Source organism: Mus caroli, chromosome 15 (genome assembly GCF_900094665.2).
Source record: "Mus caroli chromosome 15, CAROLI_EIJ_v1.1, whole genome shotgun sequence".
NCBI classification, from domain to species: domain Eukaryota; kingdom Metazoa; phylum Chordata; class Mammalia; order Rodentia; family Muridae; genus Mus; species Mus caroli.
In genome coordinates this window covers 4,890,360-4,913,886 of record NC_034584.1, presented here as the reverse complement: position 1 = coordinate 4,913,886, position 23,527 = coordinate 4,890,360, and the positions used below count along the sequence as shown (strand labels likewise).

Below are 23,527 nucleotides of genomic sequence, written 5' to 3'. Positions count from 1 at the left end.
CAGTTGAGAGCACCAACTGCTATTCCGAAGGTCCTGAGTTCAAATCCCAGTCACCACATGGTGGCTCACAACCACCCTTAATGAGATCTGACGCCCTCTTCTGGCGCATCTGAAGACAGCAATAGTGTATTTATAATAATAAATAAATCTTTTTTAAAAAAAAAAAAGATATTTACTGCCACACTCAAATATATACAATTTTTACTTCTAATGCAAAAATGAGGTGAGTTGGACTGGTAAAACTATGAATTAGTTTGGTCAAACATGTCGGTATAATTGTAATATTTAATTTGATATGTGTGAAAGTAGTTTTTAAAACTTATTTACACATTATCTGCTGATTTAGATAATATAATAATAGAGTAATTTGGTTTTGTTCTTTTATGTTGTTTTTGTTCTCTTCTGGGTCTTTGATTTTTGAGATAAAAATTTGGCCCTAGGCTAGAGAGAATGCTTGGGCACTTGCCTAACACACTCAAGTATCTTGATTTAAAAAAAAAAAAAAACAACCCACACTTTTGTCTTAACCCTACTTCTTACTGCAGTATTGTCAGCTGTGAGCTACAGTTGTCTGAATCGACTCAGTCTCTACTCCTGTCCTTTCCTAAACATGCTCGTGACTGTTCTTATAGCCTGACATTTTCAAAATAAGTCTTTTCATAGCCACCTAGACTATATTCCAGCCTGTTAACTCTAGCCATCAGGTCTCAGTTTTGACTGTTTTCCTGGCTTCTAAGACATAATGTAGTGTTAGAATTACTATATCAGCAACACTGCCAGTACAAAGCTGTCTAGGTAAGCTTCTAATTTTCTTTTCACTTACTTGTCCCTAAAATATATTCTAGCTGAATGTCTTCCTAGGGCTGCCATAACACATTCTTAGAAATTTGGTTAACTAGGCACAACAGCCATGTGCCCTCCCAGTTTTAGGGCAAGAGACCCAAAACCAAGTTTCTAGACCTATTTTTCCCTCCAGAGGCTTTAGGAAAGAAACTTTCTTCCTTCTTCTAGTTTCTGATGGCTCCAGATATTTATTCTCTTGGGACTGTGTAACTCCTGTCTTCCTCTGTCTTTATCTTGCTTTCTTTGTCTATCTGTGTATGTACCATTAGATAAAGGCTCTATCCTATACCCAAGATGGTTTCATCTGGATAGCCTTCCTTATAATAAATTCACATTTATATATTTTCAGTAGAGTGTTTTGGAAGGAAAGGAAAGGAATCTTTTTATTTCATCTTACTGAACCCTGAAAATTTACAATTAGAGTACTGTTTTCAAAGTTCCTAGAAGTAATTTTTTCTTTGTGTAGAAATAATAATATAGTTTTAAGTTCATTTGTTGCTATTTGTGTTTGGTTGTATAAGATTTACTTATTCTCTATTAATGTTACCTTTTGAGTATATCTAGCAGTTCAAAAAGTCGAAGTTATACTAAGGTCTGTTCAGCTACACTCTGAATCTCACTGACCTCTTTTTCCTCTCTTAATTATGAATATCTTACTAGTTTCAAGGTTTATTTTTAATCAAGCAGTTGACTATCTTCTTAATTCTCCTTCATTAGAGAAAAAGTGACATTTTGTGTATACTTTGTAATATGTTGCTTTTCTTACTTATTATATCCTAGAAATTATTCTATATTGGTAGAGGTCTTTTCAGGGGTGTGTGTGTGTGTGTGTGTGTGTGTGTGTGTGCGCGCGCGTGCGCGCGCCTGTAAGTAAAGGAAAGTGTGTGTGTACTTAATTGTTTTATAATATTTCATAGTACATTCATATTTCATAGTACATATTACATAGTACATATTTCAGATTCTTATGTATCTATTTAGATCTGGTACCACACACCTATAACCCTGACATTCTAGAGACTGAGGTGTGTGGATCACAGATTCAAGTCAGCCTCAGCTACATAAGACTATCTAAAAGGGAAGGCAAGGGTGAGCGTAAGAGAGAATGGGAATATGCTACACAGGTTGTGCTTGAGTGCACAGTCCTTTTGTCTGGTCCTCCTGTAGCAATGATCCACTGTGCCTAGCTTAAATAAATATAATTTGGTTAAGTATTGATACATTAAGCTCCAATTTGCTTTATAATCAAATATGATAGTACCTCTTCAACAAGAGCTGTTTGTCACTAATATGGTGGGCAAGATTTAAAACCTTGTTGTATAGTGTAGTTTTGGTTTATATGTCTGGTACTAAATATGAGATTGTCTTTTTACTGTAAAAGCTGTTTTTACTGATATTACTGTTGAGTTCTAGGTCTTGATAGTTTTATAATTTGGGTCGTTTGCTTAAACTTAATTGTTTTACACATTTAAAATGGGGATGAAACTTACTTGTTGAGCTGTTGTGAACAGTAAATGAAAGGAAATAATATAAGTAACTAGCAAGGCACATGGTTCCCAGTAGATAAGATTCTTTCTCCCCATGTACACCTCAGAATATGGGCTATGGGTTGCCTTTGGCTAAGCAGCCTGGTAAATTTGTTCAGCTGTAGTATTTATTTCTGCAAAGGTCAATTTGCAGGGTATTGAACAAAAGGGGCATTATGAAATATTGCCTAATATGAGTTGTTTCATCAGATCTTCAAATTGTATATATTACATACAACATTTATCTATTATTAGTAACACTGGTTTTATAAATACGAATCACAGTCTTCTCATTCATTATCATCATGCAATATCAGTCTTATTTTGGAGAATATTGTATTTTGCCCAAGGTAGCCACATAAAAGTGGAATAGTTAGATGGTTAGCTTTTTTTTTCCCCCTTTCTATCTTGCTTTGTTTTTTTGCTATGGTTTTATGTAGGTGAGGCTGACTTCCAACTTACTGTATAGCCAAGGATGACCTACCTTCCAAGGACTCAGGTGCTAGGCCTACAGGGTTACGCCACCGCAGCTGATCTGAATCAAGTTCTTAAAATTATGATAGCAGAGAATGGAAAGAAAGTTCAGCCCTGGCTGAGGAACCAGGTTCAGTTCTCAGCACCCACATGTTGGCTCACAACCTTTGTAACTAATTAATGCCATTTTAATACGATTAATTATATATACTTCTTCCCTAAATAATACCAAATGTTTTCAAATGTTATCCATCCAAATTTGTCAAAAGCACATATTATGAAAATGTGTTGTTAGAGTACTGATTATATGGCATTCTGTCCATTCCTCTGAATTCTTTATACTTTAATCTTAGATAAATCATGTCATTAGATGTATTATATGTGTGTATTATATTATTTGGGCCCCTTATAGCTTTATATATATTTTAGGATATAAAATTTTTGCTGTTTTTAGGATTTATTTATTAATTTAATGTATACAAGTGCTCTATCTGCATGTACGCCTGAATTCCAGAAGAGAATATCAGAATTCATTATAGATGCTTGTAAGCCACCATGTGATTTCTGGGAATTTAACTCAGGACCTCTGGAAGAATAGCTGGTGTTCTTAACTGCTGAGCCATTTCTCCAGCACCGCTTTTTGTTTTGTTTTTTTTTTGTTTGTTTGTTTTGTTTTGTTTTGTCTTTTAAGAGAAAACAAAAAAACAAAAACAGAACAACAGATCCAAAGCAGATCTTTGGGAATTTTGGGGATGCTATCAAGGACTTTCTCATGGTATCATTCATCTAGTCACAATAAACTTAATTAACTGATGGGTTAATTTTGGTTTTATGTGTATTTGTGTTTTGCCTAGATGTATGTCTTTGCACTTCATGCATGCAGTACCCATCGAGGCCATAAGAGGTTGTCTGATCCTCTGGAACTGGGGTTACAGATAGTTGTGAGCCTTCATAGGTACTGGAACTGGGAAATGTACTCTCTATGATCATCCGGTGCTTCTAACCACTAAGCTACTTCTCTAGACCCAAGTCCTAGTTCTTTATGAGAACTTACTGGAAAGAGATCTCTCAGCTTTGAACAATTGCTGCTATATAAGTTTATGAACAGGATTTTTTTCTTTGTCTTGCTAAGTAGGAGAATTAATTTTCTTTTGAGTGTTAATACTTGGATCCTTGTAGGAGAATATAATGTGCTTTTTGTGTACCATTTTTATTTTTATTTTTATTTTTTTCAGATGTACCTTTTGCCCTAAATTTTCTATCATGTGTATTCTATAATGAAGTTAGATATGATGTTTATTATGTATTTTGTTTGTATGTGTTATGGCTTCAGTTGCCCAAGCCAGCTCTTTAAAGTTCTGAGATGCTCATTCTCCATATCCAGGTGGCCACCATGTTTGGTTTTTATATGTCCCGCTCTTCCTTGGTATCATCCTGGCCCGTCTTTACAGGTCTCCTTGCTTCATCAATATATTTCCTGTGTACTCTTCCTGCCTACAATTTGTTGCTTTCCACATCTTCTATAATGTGACCAAAGAGTAGGTACTAACTCCAGGTCTGTTCATTTTTTTATTATTATTATTATTATTATTATTATTATTATTATTATAAAATCCTGTAGTTTTCACTTACATTTGGACTACATTAATGTAACGTGTAGACTTTTCTGCGATATTTCCTGTCTGTTTTTATTTTAACCTATGTGTGGTTCTGTCCATCTGGGTCTTAAACCTGCTAAGCAGTTTTCCATCTATTTGCCTTTCCACTTGTTTTTCCTCCTTTTCTATCAAACTTTAAAATATTGTTACAAATGACATTTCACCAGATTTTTTTTCTTCTCTTTCCCAATAATATGGTCCATGTATCAACTGCATTGGTATCATTTGAGGAAATTTTTAGAAATATATGTTTTGGGATGTTACATGAGACCTTTTAAGTAAGAAACTGCTGCTAAGGCCCAGCAGTCTATGGAACCTAGTGACTTTGAGATTGTATCATGTATCAAAATCCCATAACGACTGATGGTAAGTAAGTACTGGTTCTCATTCCAGAAAGCTCTGGGTGCTAAGCATCCAGGTAGGACAAATTGCATGACTAATTCCTGTTCTTTGTTCCTACCAGTAGCCAGGTCCTTGGCATACTCCTGTCTAGGTGCACAAAGTCAGGAACTGTTTTCCTTCCCTTTCTTTTCAGACTGGCCACATGTCCTACTACTGCACTGTGTGGGGATGGCATATCTGAAAGCCTGAAAACATTTGCAGGATTGGGCGTGTTCATTTGTGCTTATGCTGTTTCTAGGGGACCAACATGTCTAGCCTGCCTGTGGTTCCAGGTTGGAGATTGTTGTTCTAAGCTGGTACATACAAAATATTTAGAGAAGTGGAGTTTCATGTCTCCAGTTCACTTTCAAATTGTTCAGTAGATACATAAACATGTGTATGCCTTTGGACACGCAGAAAATGAGGTAAAAGATTGTGAGTATTAAAATAGATGAGGCAAAATATAAACAATTGGCAATTCCTAATAAAGATTGTGGTAGTTTCTCACATGTTTAAATTCATATCAGAATTATCTCCTTAACCTGAAATATGTTAAAACACCTTTTAAACTAGAAGTGTTCTACCTGTTAGTTATACTATGAAGTTCTGAATTTATTAGTCTAAACTTTTGATTTAAAGTTTGATTAGATAAACTTTTGAACTAAACTAGTTCAAAAAGCTTGTAGAAACAGTCTACAGTTTTTGATATTGCAGTTAAAGGGCTTTTGCTTTTATGGCGGTGTAAAAGCAATATGCTTTCAGCAGAAACCATACTTTGATTTCTGAATTTTGATCTCTTAACGAACTAGCTATATGTAGGATATGTAGGACTGTGATACTCTATGCTAAGGCAGGCAGCAGTGAGCCTCAGGTCTCAGTCAGCAATGACACCCTGAGGGTAAACAACAAACACTGTAATGTACTTTGTTGCCAAGCTACCAGATTCAGTAGAGCAGGTCTTACATTAATGCATTTGGAAACTAACAATTTCAGTTTCAGAGCTTACTTGGATTTAGCCAGGTATATATATATATATATATATATATATATATATATATATGCACTATTGGGGGGGATGTATATACATATACACACACGTGTATATACTTGTACACTATGACACTTGAGATTTCTAAGTTACTGTGTATGCCTATAATTTGTTGCTTTTTATTCTTTTTTTTTTAAGATTTATTTATTTATTATATGTAAGTACACTGTCGCTATCTTCAGACACTCCAGAAGAGGGCATCAGATTTTGTTACCGATGGTTGTGAGCCACCATGTGGTTGCTGGGATTTGAACTCAGGACCTTTGGAAGAGCAGTTGGTGCTCTTAACTGCTGAGCCATCTCTCCAGCCCTGCTTTTTATTCTTGAGTAACATCATTCATTCCCTGTTACAGATACACCACAGTTTAATTGCATTGAAGGGTATTTAATGATTCTAGCTTCGAGATACCACAGCTAAAGCTATTATAACTGTTCATGTCCAGATTTCATTTCATAAATATCCAAAGGTATATACTTAACACTTGGGGCTGTCCTTTAAAGTTTATTTTGAAAGCAGTTGATTTCAAACTTCTAGAAAAGCATTTTACTTTCAAGGGCTTAAAGCTCTTTCTAATTCAATAGATACATTGTAATTCAGATGAATTTATCTCTTAAGACAGGGTCCCATTATGTAGTGCAGACTGATCTTGAACTCTTCCTACCTCAATTTCCTGAGTGCTAGGATTCCAATCATGTGTTGCCCATACCTGGCTTTTAAGTTAAAAGTCCAAGTAGCTTCTGAGACTGAAGGCAATCTATTAACTGTAACCCCCCCCACCTTCCCCCCCACACACACACACACCATTCAACAGTTACATACTTGCAACACACAGGGCCACAGAATATATCTTACCATTCCAAAAAGGAATAAGAGCATAGTGAGAAGTATTGGATCAATGCAACTCTGAAATCCAGCAGGGTTCCTGTAGTTCCATGCCTGATGTTAAAAGACTTGGATGGCTTTGGCCTTCCAGCTTCACTGCCTGCATCACACTTCTCTCTCTTAGGCTGTTTCCATTTCCTGGTGCAGCTCTTCTTGGGGGAGATCCTATAGCTCTGGCATCCCTAATGTCTTGGAGGTCTCCGACACAATCTGAGCTTCAATTTCACAGTTGAATACAAATGTTTCAGTGGCTTTCCTTAACTGTAGAAGATTTCACAACCTTTTTATTCTTCATGACTCTAACGTCAGACCACATGGACAACACTGCCAAGTTTGACTGCTTCAGATGGAGCTTGGCCTCCTTGAATCACATATGCAACGGCTTTCCTTTTTTGTCTTTTTGGAACAGAAATTTTTTTAGACCATTGATTTTTACAAGGTGAAAGCTTTGTTATGTCCAAAATGTGTGATGCCTTCAGGAATAGAGTCTAACCTGCAATTTATGGAAGGCAGTGAAGGGCAGTGGTAGTAACCTACTCCGGAGTCTTTTTGGACCATGGAGTTTTTCGTTAGTTTGTGGCTTTTGGAAAGAGCATTGTCACCCACATGGCATAACGTCATACATATGCATATCATATCCTTTTCTAGGATCTAGCTGGATGAATGTAGTTCTCATTCCTCATTAATGAACTTCTCTTTGTAACAGAGCTCATTATAGAAAACCCCAACTAATCAAAATGCCAAGTTGTAGAATTCAATCCCAACCAATACATCTGCAACACAACTCCTACACCTAATGTTCACAGATCATTTTAGAAGAAGGGATGGAGAGATTGTAAGAGCTGTAGGACAGGGATTTTTGTTGGGATATTTTTGTCTCCTAGAAATGTCAGAATCTATATCCAAATAGTCTGTATGGCTGCCTAAATGTGATGACCAATTGAACATACTAATCTGGAAGGAAGGAAGCTTACACGTCCTCAACCCAAGAGAAAGAAGTGAAGGCAGCAGAAGGCTAAGTGGGAGAAGTAGTCTTTCCCAAGGAAGAGCACACAACTGGTTATCCAGTGTCAAGTCATCAACCCTGAAAACATTCCTACAAGCACAATTCCGTAGACTAACCAGGATGGATGTATTTACATACACATACATGTCTGTCTGTCTGTCTGTCTGTCTGTCTCATGTGTGTAAAAACTATTAAAGAATAAGGCCATAAATTTGAAAGAGAAGGATATATTAGGATAGTTTGGCGATGGAAAGGGAAGAAGGAAATGTAACTATATTATAGTCTCAAAATATTTTTTAAATATATATGTAGTATATTTCATATATTTATATATTACTATATTATACGTGTATATCATACATACATGATAAACATTTATATATTAATAAATATGTCTGATTTCAACTAAGCATAAGATAATACGATTCTCTTTGCCTTTTTCAACCATCCTTTGGTGTTTTTTTTCCCCTCTCTCTGTGTTGCCATTTTCCCCGTACCCAATCTTTCCCATTTCCCTGTCATTGTTTCTGTGTCTTTGCTACCCTCACTGTGGTCCTTTTTTCCTTTACTTATATCTCAGGTTATTCTGGGCTGTATACTCATGTCTATGAATTCAGAGCTAGGGTGGATCCACAAATAAGAAAGAAAATTCAGCTAGGTGTGGTGGCACACTTCTTTAATCTCAGCACTCAGGAAGCAGAGCCAAGTGATCCCTGTGAGTTCAAGACCAACCTGGTTCACATAGGGAGTTGACTACATAATGGAACCTGTCTTGGAAGGAGGAGTTGTGAAGTAGGAGTGGGGGGAAAGAGAGAGGGATGGAAGAAGGGAGGGAGGGAGGGAGGGAGGGAGGGAGGGAGGGAGGATAGCTGAACTATCTGTGGAGTAGAATGTCAAGAGGAGTGGTACAGCTGGGGCATATGATAGAACCAGTAATGCTTTCTCCACCAATTTCAGTCTTACCAACAGTGAATAATTGGTCCTCTTTCCTCACATCCTTGCCAGCATTTGTTTCCAGATGTTTTCTTGATCTTAGCCGTTCTGAATGGGATAAGATGAAATCTCAAAGTAGTCTTAATTTGCATTTCCCTAATAGCTGAGAGTATTCCAACACTTTTATAGGTATTTCATAGCTATTTTTCTTTTGAGAACTTTTTTTTCACACACACACACACAGCCCCCTTTTTAATTTGGTTGCTGTTTTTGTTTTATTTTTGTTTTTGTTTTGTTTTGTTGGTTGGGTTTAGTTTTGTTTGGTGACACAGGGTCTCACTGTGTAGTTCTAGCTGTTCAGGAACTCACAAAGATGCCTCTGCCTCCTGAATGCTGCTTACTTATTTTCTTGATTTTTTTTTTTTTGAGTACTTTATGGTTCTGAATATTAATCCTCAGTCAAATGCATGGCTGGCACAATTCTCCTCCACTCTGTAGCCTTCCTCCTTCCTTGGTCCTTCCCTTTGCTCACAGAAGCTCTTTACTTTATGAGGCCCTGTGTATCGATTGCAGGCCTTCATTTTTATGTGCTGATTCCTTCTCTGCCATGGCCACTTGCTTGCTTCTAAGTACTATGAGAGCCAGTTCTTGAGCTGCTGTCTTCTAGCAGTCTGAGTGTTTCAGCTTTCACATTGAAGTCTTTGGTTATGCATAGTTGATTTTTCTGTAGGTCAAAGATAGACATCTAATTTCTTTCTTTCTTTCTTTCTTTCTTTCTTTCTTTCTTTCTTTCTTTCTTTCTTTCTTTCTTTCTTTCAACATGTGGACCTTCAGTTTCCCCATAGGTGCTAAATTTTCACATTCAGAAAATTAACAAAAAGAAGGAAACTTGTAAGTTAATTGTCCAGAATTAAGTATACTTAATATAATCTGATAGTGGTAAAGAGAAATTAAACTACTGCATTGAGTCCAGATAATTTAATATTACAGTTTAAATGGAAAGTGCTTTATTCAGTTTGTTTTTCTGTTCCTGGGTAATAGCAAATTGTGTTAAAATGCTAGGTGGTGAACACCTGTAGCTCCCACGCTGTCGAGGCTCAGGCAGGAAGGACAGGAGAGTCTACTTCAAAAACACCATAAAAGAAATGTTTTTTTAAAAGACTTATTTATTTTCTGTATGTGAGTACATTGTTGTTCAGATCCTATTACAGATGGTTGTAAGCCCCCATGTGGTTGCTGGGAACTGAACTCAGAACCTCTGGAAGAACAGCCAATGTTCTTAACTGCTGAGCCATCTCTCCAGCCCAAAAGAAAGAAATGTTTTAAAATATAATTTGAGAATCCTTTCTGCATCCCTCTTTTCTGTACTTCTAATTTTTGCTTAGATTTCTTACACAACAAAAATCCTCTGTTGATGTGACAAGATTGCTTGATCATTTCACCAGTAAAAAAACTAACCCTCTATCATTTATTGTGGACTAAGGAAGTTACTAACAACCAAGAACATTTAAAATAATACATACATGTTCACATACTCACATACTCACTCAATAATACATGCATGCATACTCAAGTCGCCAGGTTGGCCCCACAAGCACTTGTGTTTGTTGAGATATCCTGAGAATCTTGTTTGTTTTCTGAAACAGGGCCTTGGTTTGTAGCCCAAGTTATCCTTAAGCTTTTGTTCTTCTGCCACTCCTCTGCCTTCCAAATAACCACTCCACAAAAACACAAAAACAGTTAAATCTTCAATGTAGAAAACATGGGTAACAACAAGAGCCTACTGACAGGAGCCTGATATAGCTGTCTCCTGCAAGGCTCTGCCAGTGCCTGGCAAATACAGAAGTGGATGCTCACAGTCATCCATTGGAAGGAGCACAAGGTCTCCAATGAAGGAGCCAGAGAAAGTACCCAGGGAGCTGAAGGGGTCTGAAGCCCCATAGGAGGAGCATCAATATGAACTAACCAGTACCCTCAGAGCTCCTTGGAACTATACCACCAATCAAAGAAAACACATGGTGGAACTTGTGGCTCTAGCTATATATGTAGCAGAGGATGGCCTAGTCGGCCATCAGTGGGAGGAGAGGCCCTTGGTCCTGTGAAGGCTCTATGCCCCAGAATAGGGGAATGGGAGTGGGTGCGTTGGGGAGCAGGGGGAGGAGGGGAGGAGATAGGGGATTTTCAGAGGGGAAACTAGGAAAAGGGATAACATTTGAAATGTAAATAAAGAAAATATCTAATAATAAAAAAGAAAGAAAACATGGGTAAGAGCAATTAAAGAAAAATGGAGATTAGACAAGATATACATACATTATAGATCACAAGAATCAGTGTTATAAACATATCATTTGTATTCTAATTAGTAGGTATACAGTTTATATACCGATCAATAGTTCAGTAAACCTTTCAGAAAATATCAAAATGGGCCCGGTGTGGTGGCACATGCCTTTAATCCCAGCACTTGGGAAGCAGAGGCAGGCGGATTTCTGAGTTCGAGGTCAGTCTGGTCTACAGAGTGAGTTCCAGGACAGCCAGGGCTACACAGAGAAACCCTGTCTTGAAAAAAAGGAAAGAAAGAAATTGTCAAAATGATTATAATTTATTTGTAGATAAAAACAGAAAAACTGAAATTAATTTTATGCCTCACATTATGTAAAATACAAGAAGAGTGGGAAATATTAAAGTTCATATTAACTAGAAAATATGAACTTAAATATGAAGTTCATATTAACTAGAAAGTTCTTATAACACCAAGAAGTACTACTTATAAAACAATAGATTGATGAATTAGACTTCATCAAATTAATATTCAGTTCCTCAAAGACATTAGTCGAGAGAATGAAAAGCTGAACAAAAAACACAGAGAAAAATATCTGCAAATACTTATATTTGAAGTTTAATACAGGGCTGGCGAGGTGGCTCAGTGAGTAAGAGCACTCACTGACTGTTCTTCTGAAGGTCCTGAGTTCAAATCCCAGAAACCACATGGGCTCACAGCCACCCATAATGAGATCCACCGGATGGCTTACAACCATCTGTACAACTACAGTGCTCATATACATAAATAAATCTTTTTTTAAAAGTTTTATACAAACTGTTCTCAAAGTCTGTATCTAGCCTCCACTCTAGATTTACACTTACACACACACACACACACACACACACACACACACACACACACACACACAGGAGAAATAGTCGGTCAGGCAGTTGAGGTGTGCAGAAATCAGAGTTGTAAGTACTAACTGGAGTTACAGCATAGAAGTGCTGATTTATGTTTGTTTTTATACTGTAGCCTGAAGGAGATCTCTGGGGGAATGAGGGCAGGAAGATGAATCCAGAGGAGCAAGGGAGCATGCAGAGTCTGCACTGTTGTTTTGGGAGATAAGGAAGAGAGTGGTCAGTTGTAAATGTTGGGACAAGTGATGAGGGCCTGTGGCTTGCTTGCTCATTGAGTTAACAATGTTGTTTTGATGACTGACTGTTGTGAGGCATTTGGAGAAATGATGTGAGTGAATATAGAAATGTTCAAGAAAAGTTGAGATGAGGATAGACAGCTGAAGTAGTAATTGGGGGAGTCAGGTTTTTGTTTTGTTTCATTGGGAATATGGAACATTAACACCAGGCACGTATGTCTTGCTGATTAGAATGATTCAGTAATAAGAAAAATTGTACAAAAGGCTTGTTTGAATGGTATCTTTAGATCAGAGAGAGAGATTATGTGCATGCAATATATGATTTTGTGCATAGTCTGTAGTCTTCAAAGTTTTTTTGGGGGGAGGGGTAATTTTCTTAATGATCTTAAATGTATATGGATGTTTTGCCTACATGCATGTCTGTGCACCTTGTATTTGGCTGGTGCCCATGGAAACTAGAAGAGGGAATTAGGTCCCTTGGAACTGGAATTAAAGATCGTTTTAAGCGTCAATGTGAATACTGGGAATCGAACATGGGATCTTTTGGAAGAACAACCAATGTTTTTAACTGCTAAGCCATTTCTTCAGGCTTTGATCTTATTTCTTTAACTAAAATTTACTAAAATATCTGAATCTGATCCCATTTATTGTCCCAGTGAGATGTATTAATTAATGAACCGTGCACAAATCTGTGCCATATTAAGATCAAAAATCAAAGTAGCCACAGTTTCTTTTCTTGTAAAGGTTTGTAGGTCAAAGGTGGGCATGACAGTGCTCTCTTGAGTTAAAAGTTAGCTGAGGCACATATTGAGAATCTGCCTCCAAAATATAAGAGGGTGGTGAGAAAGGAGGATCTTTTTATTTATTTACATTTTAATGTTATTCCCCCTTCCTGGTTTCCCCTCCACAAATCCCCTATCTCACCCCCCTCCCTGCTTCTATCAGGGTGCTCCCCTNCCCACCCACCCACCCACTCACCCACTCCCGCCTCACCGCCCTAGCATTTGCCTCATTGGGGGATCAAGCCTTCACAGAACCAAGGGCCGCTCCTCCCATTGATGATAAGGCCATCCTCTGCTACATATGGGACTAGAACCATGGATCCCTCCGTGTGTACTCTTTGGTTGATGGTTCAGTCCCTGGGAGCTCAGGGGGGTCTGGTTGGTTGGTATTGGGGACCGTGTGCTCAGTCCAATGGTTGGGTGCAAGCATACACGTCTGTATTAGGCTCTGGCAGAGCATCTCAGGAGACAGCCATATCAGGCTCCTGTCTGCAAGCACTTCTTGGCATTGGCAATGGTGACTGGGTTTGGTGGCTGCATAGGAGTTGGATCCCCAGGTGAGGCAGTCTCTGGATGGCCTTAACTTCAGTCTCTGCTCCACTCTTTGTCCCTATATTGACAGGAGCAATTCTGGGTTAAAATTTTTGAGAAGGGTGGATGGCTCCCAGGATACAACAGGGATGAGATTAGCTGAAACAACAAAGGGGAGAGAGAACCTGTAAAGCCCATATCCAGAGGTTAGGCATGAAAGGGGGAATCTTAAGACAGCTAGATGCCACCACAAGGCTAAGACTACTGTAATTTAATATTAATACAGAAGTTACTGTATATCTAAGTTTTTCTTAATTTTGCATGCATCAAAAAAAGTTTCGCTGTGTGAGTGCTTAAACAAAACATTACACACTTCATCACTTCTTGCTTTCTAATGATGTTGAGTCATCAGTTTGGAAAAAATTGGCCAACTTTCCTCACAGTAGTTTATTAAGTTTTTTACTTTCCCACTTACAATAGTTGAAAGTGTGCCCTCTTGTGGCGTTCTTAGATTGCAGATTATCTATCATTCAAGCAGGTTTTGCTTCAAACCTGAGAGTTAACTCTTTACTGTTATACTTTTAAAACCGAAACTTAATTCGAAAGAAATAAAATAGTGACTTTATTTTGTACCTCTAATGCCACCTCTGTTTAAGAAACCGTTTACAGTAGCATTAATTAGGGGGTGCAGAGCACACATTTCTTTTGCAGTATTAAAAGGGCAAATTATTTTTATGTTGGGGGAAGATAGACTAGCAAACTAAATTGTAGTAGCACTTTGACACATCTATGAAATCTTTGTAATTTAATTTATTTACTTATTTTGAGACAGGGTCTCATATAGCTCCGTGTAGCAAAGGGCTTCTTTGATTTCCCAGTTTTCCTGTCTGTACTCCCGAGTGTTTGAATTACTAGTATGTGCTTACTATACCCTATTTTTGAGGTGCTAGGGATGGAGTCCTGGGCTTCATGTGTGCTCATCAATGGTTCTACCAACTGAGCTACATCCCAAAACTCCACTCTATAAATTTCAAAGTTATTCTGGGACTCAAGACTAGTTTTTCCTGATGTAGTTTGTATGTTTATATATTGAGATGGTCAGGCTTTTGTCTAATTACTAGATTCTAACTATATTCAGCTGTAACTATTTAAAGTCAGTTCACATGAAATAATGGGGGGGGGTCAGGAAAGCAAGCAAATGTCAAAGCAAATTTTGTTCCTTACCAAGCACAACTTCTTTTTAAACTGCTCTTGGAAAACTGACAATCCCAACCTGATCTGCTTAGTAGTAACTTTTCCCTCTATAATAAGTTGAGTAACATAAGTGTACACTTCTGCGTTGTCTGTACAGTTCATTATACATGGTAACATAAAGCTGCATGATTTAGGCATATATACATAAACATTCTCAGTATGTACTGTGGTGGTTGCAGGGAGCTACTAAAGGTAAAGCAGACGTCCCACAGAGCTCTGCCCCATTTTATACTGTTCTTACTTCATGCTGGGAATTGGGAATGTTAGAAAAGCAAAATGTTTGAAAGGAAATAGATTTTCACAGGAGGTGCTGATTGATAACTTTGATGTTGAGGTAGGATTTGAGAAAGATGTGTTCATCTGTGATGAGTATAATGTGAAAAAGAATCTGGTCTTGAGTAGTAGGTGGGAAAGAGAATCTGAAGGGAGATTGGCTCATGGGAAATGATTCCATAGTGCAGTGTAGACTTACTTACTTAACCTCGGGACCTTTTGAGGAGTTATATTCCGTGTATTTTTCAAATGGATTTAAGGCCATTTATAAAACTAAATGTAATATTAACTAAAGTAATCAAATATATGAGGGTGTATGTGTGTGCCTGTGAGTCCTACCCATACAGATGTGTGTGAAGACCAGCGGTTGATACAGGGATGTCTTCTTCAAAACTTCTCTCCACATTTTTGAAGCAGGATCTCTTAGTGACCGTTGAGCTTGCCATTTAGACTTTGCTTGCTCTTCCCTCCAGGATCTACTCATCTGCGCCTAACCCAGTGCTAGGCTTACATGCAGACAAACAGTTTACCCATTCAGCCCTCTCCCTAGCCCTAAAATATGCTAGTTTGGGGCCTTTCCTACACCTACCCCACCCCCAAAATTTACATTAACAAGAAAAACATCAATTAGTTAAAATAGTCCATATTTATGAATTTTGGATCAAAGATGAAAATAATGTTATATAATGACATAGTGATGATTCTAAAGTACAGTGTCAGACATGTGTGCTCTAATCTTCAGCGAGGCTCTAGCAGTGTAGTGTATCGTCATATCCTTGTATCCTTGCTCTATAGCCTTTTTCATGCCCAAGAATATAAAATTGGCTTAGAAATGCCTTTATTCAGGCTAATTGTGTGGCACCAGAGGTCTGTAGTCCTAGCACTTGGTAGGCTGAAGCAGAAAGCTTGTTGAGTTCAAGGCCAGCCTGGGCTATATAAGGAAATCCTATATATAAATTGGTAGGTAGGTAGATAGATAGATAGATATCTTAAGCATGAAAGAAAAGAAATACTCAAGTTCAGATCCTAACTCTGTTTAAGTACCCATGTAGCCATAACTATTCAGATCCTAAGACTTAAGTTTTAATCTGGAGAATAAAGATAATCATTATGATAACCTTCTTATGTTATAATTGGGAAAGATACATATATGTGCCTGGCAGGTAAGAAGTGCTTAAAAACAGACGTCCTTCTACATTGTTCCTTCCCTTCCTCTTGTTTCTGCTTTTGCAGATTTATCAGCCTTTATCCAAAATGCTTGGTGTCAAAGCTGTTGTGTATTTCGATGTTTGAGTGTGGTGTTTTGTTTTGTCTTGTTTTAGTTTGGGAATATTTGTATATACGTAGTGAAGTACTTTGAGGATAAAACCCAAGTCTGGTCATAAAATTCATTATGTTTCATACACCATATGCTCAAAGCCTGAAGGTAATATAAGCAGTATATTTTTATCTTCCTGTGCTTTACCTATTTAGTCTGTGTGTCTATGTATGCCATGCATATGTGCCATAGCACATGTGTAGAGGTCAGAGAAAGCTCTGTAGAGTCAGTTCTTTTTTCTTTTTTTTCCCCACTGTTACACAGGATCAAACTCAGGTTGCCACAGGCTCAGAAAGTTATCTTATTAGCCCAGATACATATGTGCTGTCATTGTCACTGTCACATGATGTCAGGGATGGAATTTTCCCCTTGTAGCATCATGTCAATGCTGAAAAAGCTCAAGTTTTTGAAACATTCTCTATTTTTATCCTCTGTTATGTATAGATTACTTACTGAACTAACCCTTTGTCTTATGGGGGTGAGTTAGTTATTTTTGTGGTGCTGGCATTGATTGTACTAAGGCCTTGGGCGGGCTAGTCAATAACTCTGCCATTGAGCTAGCATAGTGATAATTCTCACTAACTTGTCCATTTCTTAATCACCAGCTTCGTACTTTAGAAATCTCCAGGTAAATATCATGTTGCTATTTTAGTCTAGATTATTTAAGTCCAAAATTGGACCACTATTGCATACTAACACTGTAGTTCTCTCACAGAACCTTTTTGTTTTCATTCTCTCTCATTATTACCCACTCTTCCTTTTATTATTATGTTATTCTTAAGTGAAATTTTGAGATTGTTTATAGTAAGGGTATGGACAGGAGAGAATCAACATTGTATGATATATTCTTGGGGGCTTTCCTTTCTGACAATATGCTCTGGTGAACATGTTTGTTGCATCCTTCATATTCTAGCTAGGATTCTTTAACATGTAGCACAGTTCCTTTTGTTTGCCTAGCATAAGACACAAAATTGATATTGAATACTTTATCGTGAAGGACCAAATAGTGTAGACATGTCTGTTGTGCTGGATGCCATGTGCAACTCAGGAAGTACTTGGATAGGTTTGTGTGAACTATTGATCAAATCTAACTTTTCTTAAAAAAAAAGATTTATTAATATATTTGTCCATTTCTTAATCAACAGCTTCGTACTTTAGAAATCTCCAGCTAAATATCACGTTGATATTTTAATCTAGATTATTTAAGTCCAAAATTGGACTTTATGTGACTGTAGCTATCTTCAGACACACCAGAAGAGGGCATCAGATTCTATTACAGATGGTTGTGAGCCACCATGTGGTTGCTGGGAATTGACTCAGGACCTCTGGAAGAACAGTCAGTGCTCTTAACCTCTGAACCATCTCTCTCTCTCTAACCCCCAAGTCTAACTTTTAACTGCCCATTCAACAATATTAGAGAAAGAATGTACCGTGTGTATGTATGTATATAAATATTGATAGTTTGAGATAACATAACAAGCAAAGTATAGAAAATTTATAGTAAATAGCAATACACTTTTATTGAAACTTACTACATGCCAAGGACAAACATAAGTATTTACATCTTTATATGTATTAATTCATCTCATTTCTCACAACAAAATTAAAACAATTACCTGTCTTTTATAGAGATAAGGAATTGAGGCACAGAAATATTAACCCCTGGCTGTCCAGCAGAAGGGTTTAAATAGCCCAGTTTTTTTCTTCTTTGACTATATGTTGTGACAATGTTAATTATACATTTCAGTTATGTAAAATGTTCATATGTTTGATAGCCTGGATTTGGCTTCTGCTATATTAACTCAAGAAAATTCTTATCTTCTCTGTATATCAGATTACTCATCAAAGATTACATGAAAGTACACCGAAGTAAACAATTTTATAAGATAGTAGCTGCTTAATAAACATGAGTTGAGTTATCTTTTCTGCCCATTTTTCACTACAAAAATGTCTTACAGCATTGTGTTGATAAATGTGTACATATGTCTTAATGTGTACATATGTTTTGAGCTGTGTATATAATTAGTTCTTTAGGTTTTTTTTGTTTTGTTTTGTTTTTGTTTTTGTTTTTGTTTTTCAAGACAGGGTTTCTCTATGTAGCCCTGGCTGTCCTGGAACTCACTCTGTAGACCAGACTGGCCTCGAACTCAGAAATCCGCCTGCCTCTGCCTCCCGAGTACTGGGATTAAAGGCATGTGCCACCACGTTCAGGGGCTTGCATATGAGTGTGGGTCTGTGTACATGTTGCACGTATGGAAGTTAGAAGACAGCCTCTGGTCTCCCTCCCTCTCTCTTTTCTTTCATGTAAATCAGGCTGTCCTCAAACTCACTGGCATCCATTTGCCTCTGCCTTCTGAGTGCTGGGATGGTGTTCCACCTCATTCAGGCCACTTTTTTTTTTTTAAACATAGATTTTTCGTGTTGCCCATATAGGCTATGATGACTATCTAGTTGGCTCCAGGAATCCACCTATCTCTACCTCCTCAGCACTGGAATATAAGTGTACTCTACTACACCAGACTTTAAAGAATTGGGGGGGGGGGAGATATGTTCTTGTGTCTGGAAGCCAGAAGAGAGGCGCTGTAGAGTTAGAGTCACAGGTTAGAGTTATGAGCCACCCAGTGTGGGTGCTTGGAACCCACCTCAGGTCTTGTGGAAGAGCAGCAAATGCTCTTAACAGTGGAGTGTGTTTCTAGCCCCCATACAAGACTGGTTTTTCGGTTTTGTTTCCTTTTCTACACAAGTGCTGAGGTTAAATTCAGGTCCTTATGCTTGTGCTGCAAGCATTGCACAGACAACATCTCTCCAGTTGATGTTAAGGTTATTTTCTAAAAGGGAAATTCTTGAGACAAGATTACACACATATTTTATAGGCTTTGCTAAAAGATACAAAGTCTGTCTAGCCGGGCAGTGGTGGCGCATGCCTTTAATCCCAGCACTTGGGAGGCAGAGGCAGGCAGATTTCTGAGTTCAAGGCCAGCCTGATCTACAGAGTGAGTTCCATTTGTTGACAGTGTACTTAATGTTTTGCTGCCTGTATATATACTGTTGTGTCCACTTGAACTGATGTCCGAGTGTGCAAATGCATGCATATTTCTAAGAAAAACTAGTCTTATGGTTGGTTTTATTATTGTTCTAATGTAATGTGAACAATTCTACTCACAAATTTTGTTAGTAGATCATCAAGGAAAGGTGTGTGTGTGTGTGTGTGTGTGTGTGTGTGTGTGTGTGTTGTTACTTAGCTGCCCACATTACATTTCTAGGCTAAAATCATTAGCTCAAAGTTGAGCCTGTTGTACATTACTTAGCAAAATAGAATAAAGTCAGGTCCTCCTCCAGCAGAGCCCTCTCCTTACTGTTTGTAAGTTCCCATCTGATTTAAGTCTGCTTAAATATGGCAACTTACATGCACAACAATACACTATAAATGAGTAAGAAAGTATTTTTGTGGTGTTCTATAATTAATTTGCACTCAATGATTTCTTTCCAGCAATTACTAAAGATACATTGTAATTTTTCTATTGGTAGAAAGTTAAACACATTGCTCTTTAGTGACCTGTACCGGGTTTTAATTTCTAGTTTGTATTTTAAAGTGTTTGATGTTGATGCGAAATGTGTAGTGTTGCTTAAATTTTTTTACTGACTCTTAAGAGTATCAAATTAACAAGGGAGTCCATATTGGAGCAGAAGGGTTAAAGTATAGGCAGTTGTCATTTTATTTTTATTGTTTCTTGGGTTATTTCTTCCAGTAGGTTTCTACTCACAAATTTTGTTAGTAGATCATCAAGGAAAGGTGTGTGTGTGTGTGTGTGTGTGTGTGTGTGTGTGTGTGTGTTGTTACTTAGCTGCCCACTAATAAGTATATACATAAAAAACCTATTGAAGAAGATAAGAAAAGATTACAAGACAGAGTAGCTATTACCTTTAGAAAAATTAGATGCTGTCCTTCTATTGGATGGTCCTATGGATGGTCACTCTGGAACTGCCAAGACATACATCTATATTTTATGTAACTTGTTTGCCTATATTTATAATTTAAAGCCTGGGGAAAGATTCTTAGTATTACATACCTACTTTGAAAAATGTTTTTGTTTGGAGCGTCTGTATGTGCACATGTCAGGAATGACATGGAATCAGATCTCTCTCCTCCTGCTGTGTGAGTTCCAGGGACCTCACTGGGACTCAGATTCTCCTCAGGCTTCCTGCCTTTACCTGTTGAACCAAAAAATTGAGTTAAGATGTATGAAGAAGGGACACCACTTACATCAAGTAACTGTTTTGAAATTTACAACTTTTAGAAGTTTTCTTAAAAGTAGCCAGCAAATACAGTATTGAAAATGGAAACATTTGAACTAGAAACAGTTTCTGTACGGTATAGCTCAGTGATGGAAGCTTGCTGGAGGCCCAGGGTTTCAGTTCCCAGCACTGAAAAAACAAACCAGCAAACCCCAAACCAATATTAATAATATAATATACCAGTGATGAAACAACTTATTTCTAGTTTAGCACCATACTGCAATTGATGTAGTATAGACAGAGTAATTTAATGAAAGTATGTTTTATTTAATGCACAGATTATTGAAATGTTATATTATCTTCCATATAAAAACGTTACTGAAGCCATAAATTGAAACTGAGATAAAATCTGGGGATGTTAAAAGGGAAAAAACGTTCAGTTTTGCAAGTTATCTTTTGTGTATGTGTACGTACATTATTTTTTTTTTAGAGAAAGTGGATGAATTTTATTATAAAAACTAAATCCTTGAGCCAATTAAGTTATTTGAAAAAACAATAAAAATTGATAGCTTAGCTGAAAGAGCATTTTCTGTTCTTGAAGAGGACTCAGGTTCAATTCCCACTACTCAAATGACAGTGCTCCAACACCCTCTTCTGACCTCAGAAAGCAGACACTTCATGGTAAACATAAACACACACATTCATACATCAAAATATTTTTTAAAAAGGAGTGGGAGAGAACACTAATGTGTGCTTTTCCCTGTGTATTTATGTTGTTGCATACTGATTGTATGATTTTTTTTTTTATTAGTAACATGCAGTTAGTTAGAAAGACTGAGAGGGATGAAAATTAAGACATCTTGCAAGAATGATATGAAACAAGCTACACACGACTTGGCATCTGACTGTAATTCAAGAACTTGAGAGCATGGGCAGAAGAATCAGTTTGAGGCTATCCTGGTTAAATAGTGCGACCAAGCTTTAAGAAACAGGGGGAGATGGACAGGTGAGATAGCTCAGCAAGGAAAAGCACCAACCGCAAGCCTGAGCTGCCGAGTACAGTCCTCCAGACTCTTGTGCTGGAGGGAAAGATCCTAGTTCCGCAGATTCTCTTCTGATCTGCACACACATCAGTCAAAGCAGGCACACAACAATGCACGTGGACACTAAGTGAACAAATAGTAACAAATTACAAATGGGGCAGGGGAGGAGGAGAGACATATCAAGTGTATCACAAAGGAATATACAGCAATTTACCGAGAAAATATTGGGCAATAAATGTCATAAATTCAGTTATCCTAAGGTAAAATGGCTGTGGAATGAAAGTGTTCTTGAATTGTAGGATTTAGAAGAGAGGAGAATAAAAGTCTCACACTGTAAACCACAAGGATCCAAAAGAATCTGAAGAGATACTCTTGGTAGAAGGGGAAAGTCTATTTAAGAGAGTGAAAAGGGAACTAGACAAGAAATTGAAGCCAGATTATTAAGTAAAAATTTTATTGTATTTAGAGTTTAGAAAGAGTACCCTACCCTAGCAGTATATATACCAGAAGTTAAGAAACAAGATTCTGGAGCTAGATTGTGTCATTAGAATTACAACTGCAGTAGTTACTTTAAACTCACTGTAATTTCCTCATTAGTAAAATACAGAAAAGAGTAATACTCTGCTGTACCTGGGTTGTTGTGAGACCTAAATCTTAACTTATACAAAGCATTTTGCAGTGTTTAATGTATGGCACATGCTTGTTAAACACAGTGAACAAATAGAAGCTGAGAGTTTTGTTTGTAAATGAGTAAGTATCTCTCTGCTACTCATGTATTTGACAAAGTTGTACAGATAATGATATGGTTTTCGCTGTGTGTGTGTTGCAGAGTTTGGGAATGGACAGTGATGACAGCTGGCACCTGAACTGAACCCTGTCATAGACAGCAGCGTCCAGAGCTTCAGGATGAATGGGGATATGCCCCATGTCCCCATAACCACTCTCGCGGGCATTGCTAGTCTCACGGACCGTAAGTGTGCATAAGCTTTCTAACTTCTTTTCTTTGCTAATACTCATTTTTACAGACAAAAAATTACCTTTAATGTCACATATAACAAAATATATATTTGATTAGTGGGGGGGAGTAGCAAAATTAATGTTTCCACCTAATACATAAATTTAATTTCTTCATCCTTCTGTGAACTCCTAAAGAAATGATAGTGTGATAATTTTTAAAGACCTTAAAAATCAATAAGGACTTTAGAAAAATGACACAAAGCTTTAAGAGATGCTAAAACTTAAAAAAGAAACATGGGTTAATAAACAAAAATATGGTCTTTTTAAAAGAAAGCGTTTACAAAATCAGTACCTGAAAGTGTCCTCCAAGAATGAGAAATTGATCGTCCACATTACCTAAATTGTAGTGGTACTGATTTTTTAATATCAGGTTGAATTGTCAGTTAGAATTTGTTAACAAGTATGAGATATGTCATCATTATGAGAGCCCACTTTACTCTGAACAATAAGGTATTAAAAATTATTGTCAATACTTAGAAATTTAGTTAATAGAAGTTTTAGGGTTCATATTTTGATAGACACATAACTATTCTTTTCCTTGGGTAATGGCACAGAGTCTGCCCAAGTGTTTGTCCCTATGTCATTCTCCTTTTAGTATAGGAATAGAGATAAAGGAAAGGCCAGAAAAGAAAAGACAAAATGAAAACATAAATAACTTTTTCTTATAGCAGTATGTAAGATATGGAACTTTGCAATAATCTATGAAAAAATAACTTATGTAGCTTCCAGAACTGTTTTCAACTGTGCTCAGAATCCCTCCCTGGGTTTTGTTTTTGTGTATTTTCAGTTGAGTGTAAGAAAGTTGTATCACTAGAAAGTGGTTAGATTATCCTAAATCTGCAGGGAAACTTTGAATCATGTTTTAGGTTGTTTTTTTTTTTTTTTTTTTTTTTTTTTTTTTTTTT

General features: G+C 37.2%; 1 protein-coding gene across 3 annotated transcripts in view; it reads left to right on the top strand.

The window, feature by feature from the left end:
* Positions 1 to 23,527, top strand: part of Nipbl (NIPBL cohesin loading factor) — a 181,477-nt gene that overhangs the window by 69,759 nt on the left and 88,191 nt on the right. For all 3 annotated transcript variants that reach the window (XM_021183780.2, XM_021183779.2, XM_029469689.1), the window contains one exon: positions 22,435 to 22,575. In XM_021183780.2, coding sequence (XP_021039439.1) covers positions 22,512 to 22,575 — 64 coding nt within the window. In that variant the 5' untranslated portion in view covers positions 22,435 to 22,511. The remainder of the gene's footprint in view (positions 1 to 22,434; positions 22,576 to 23,527) is intronic.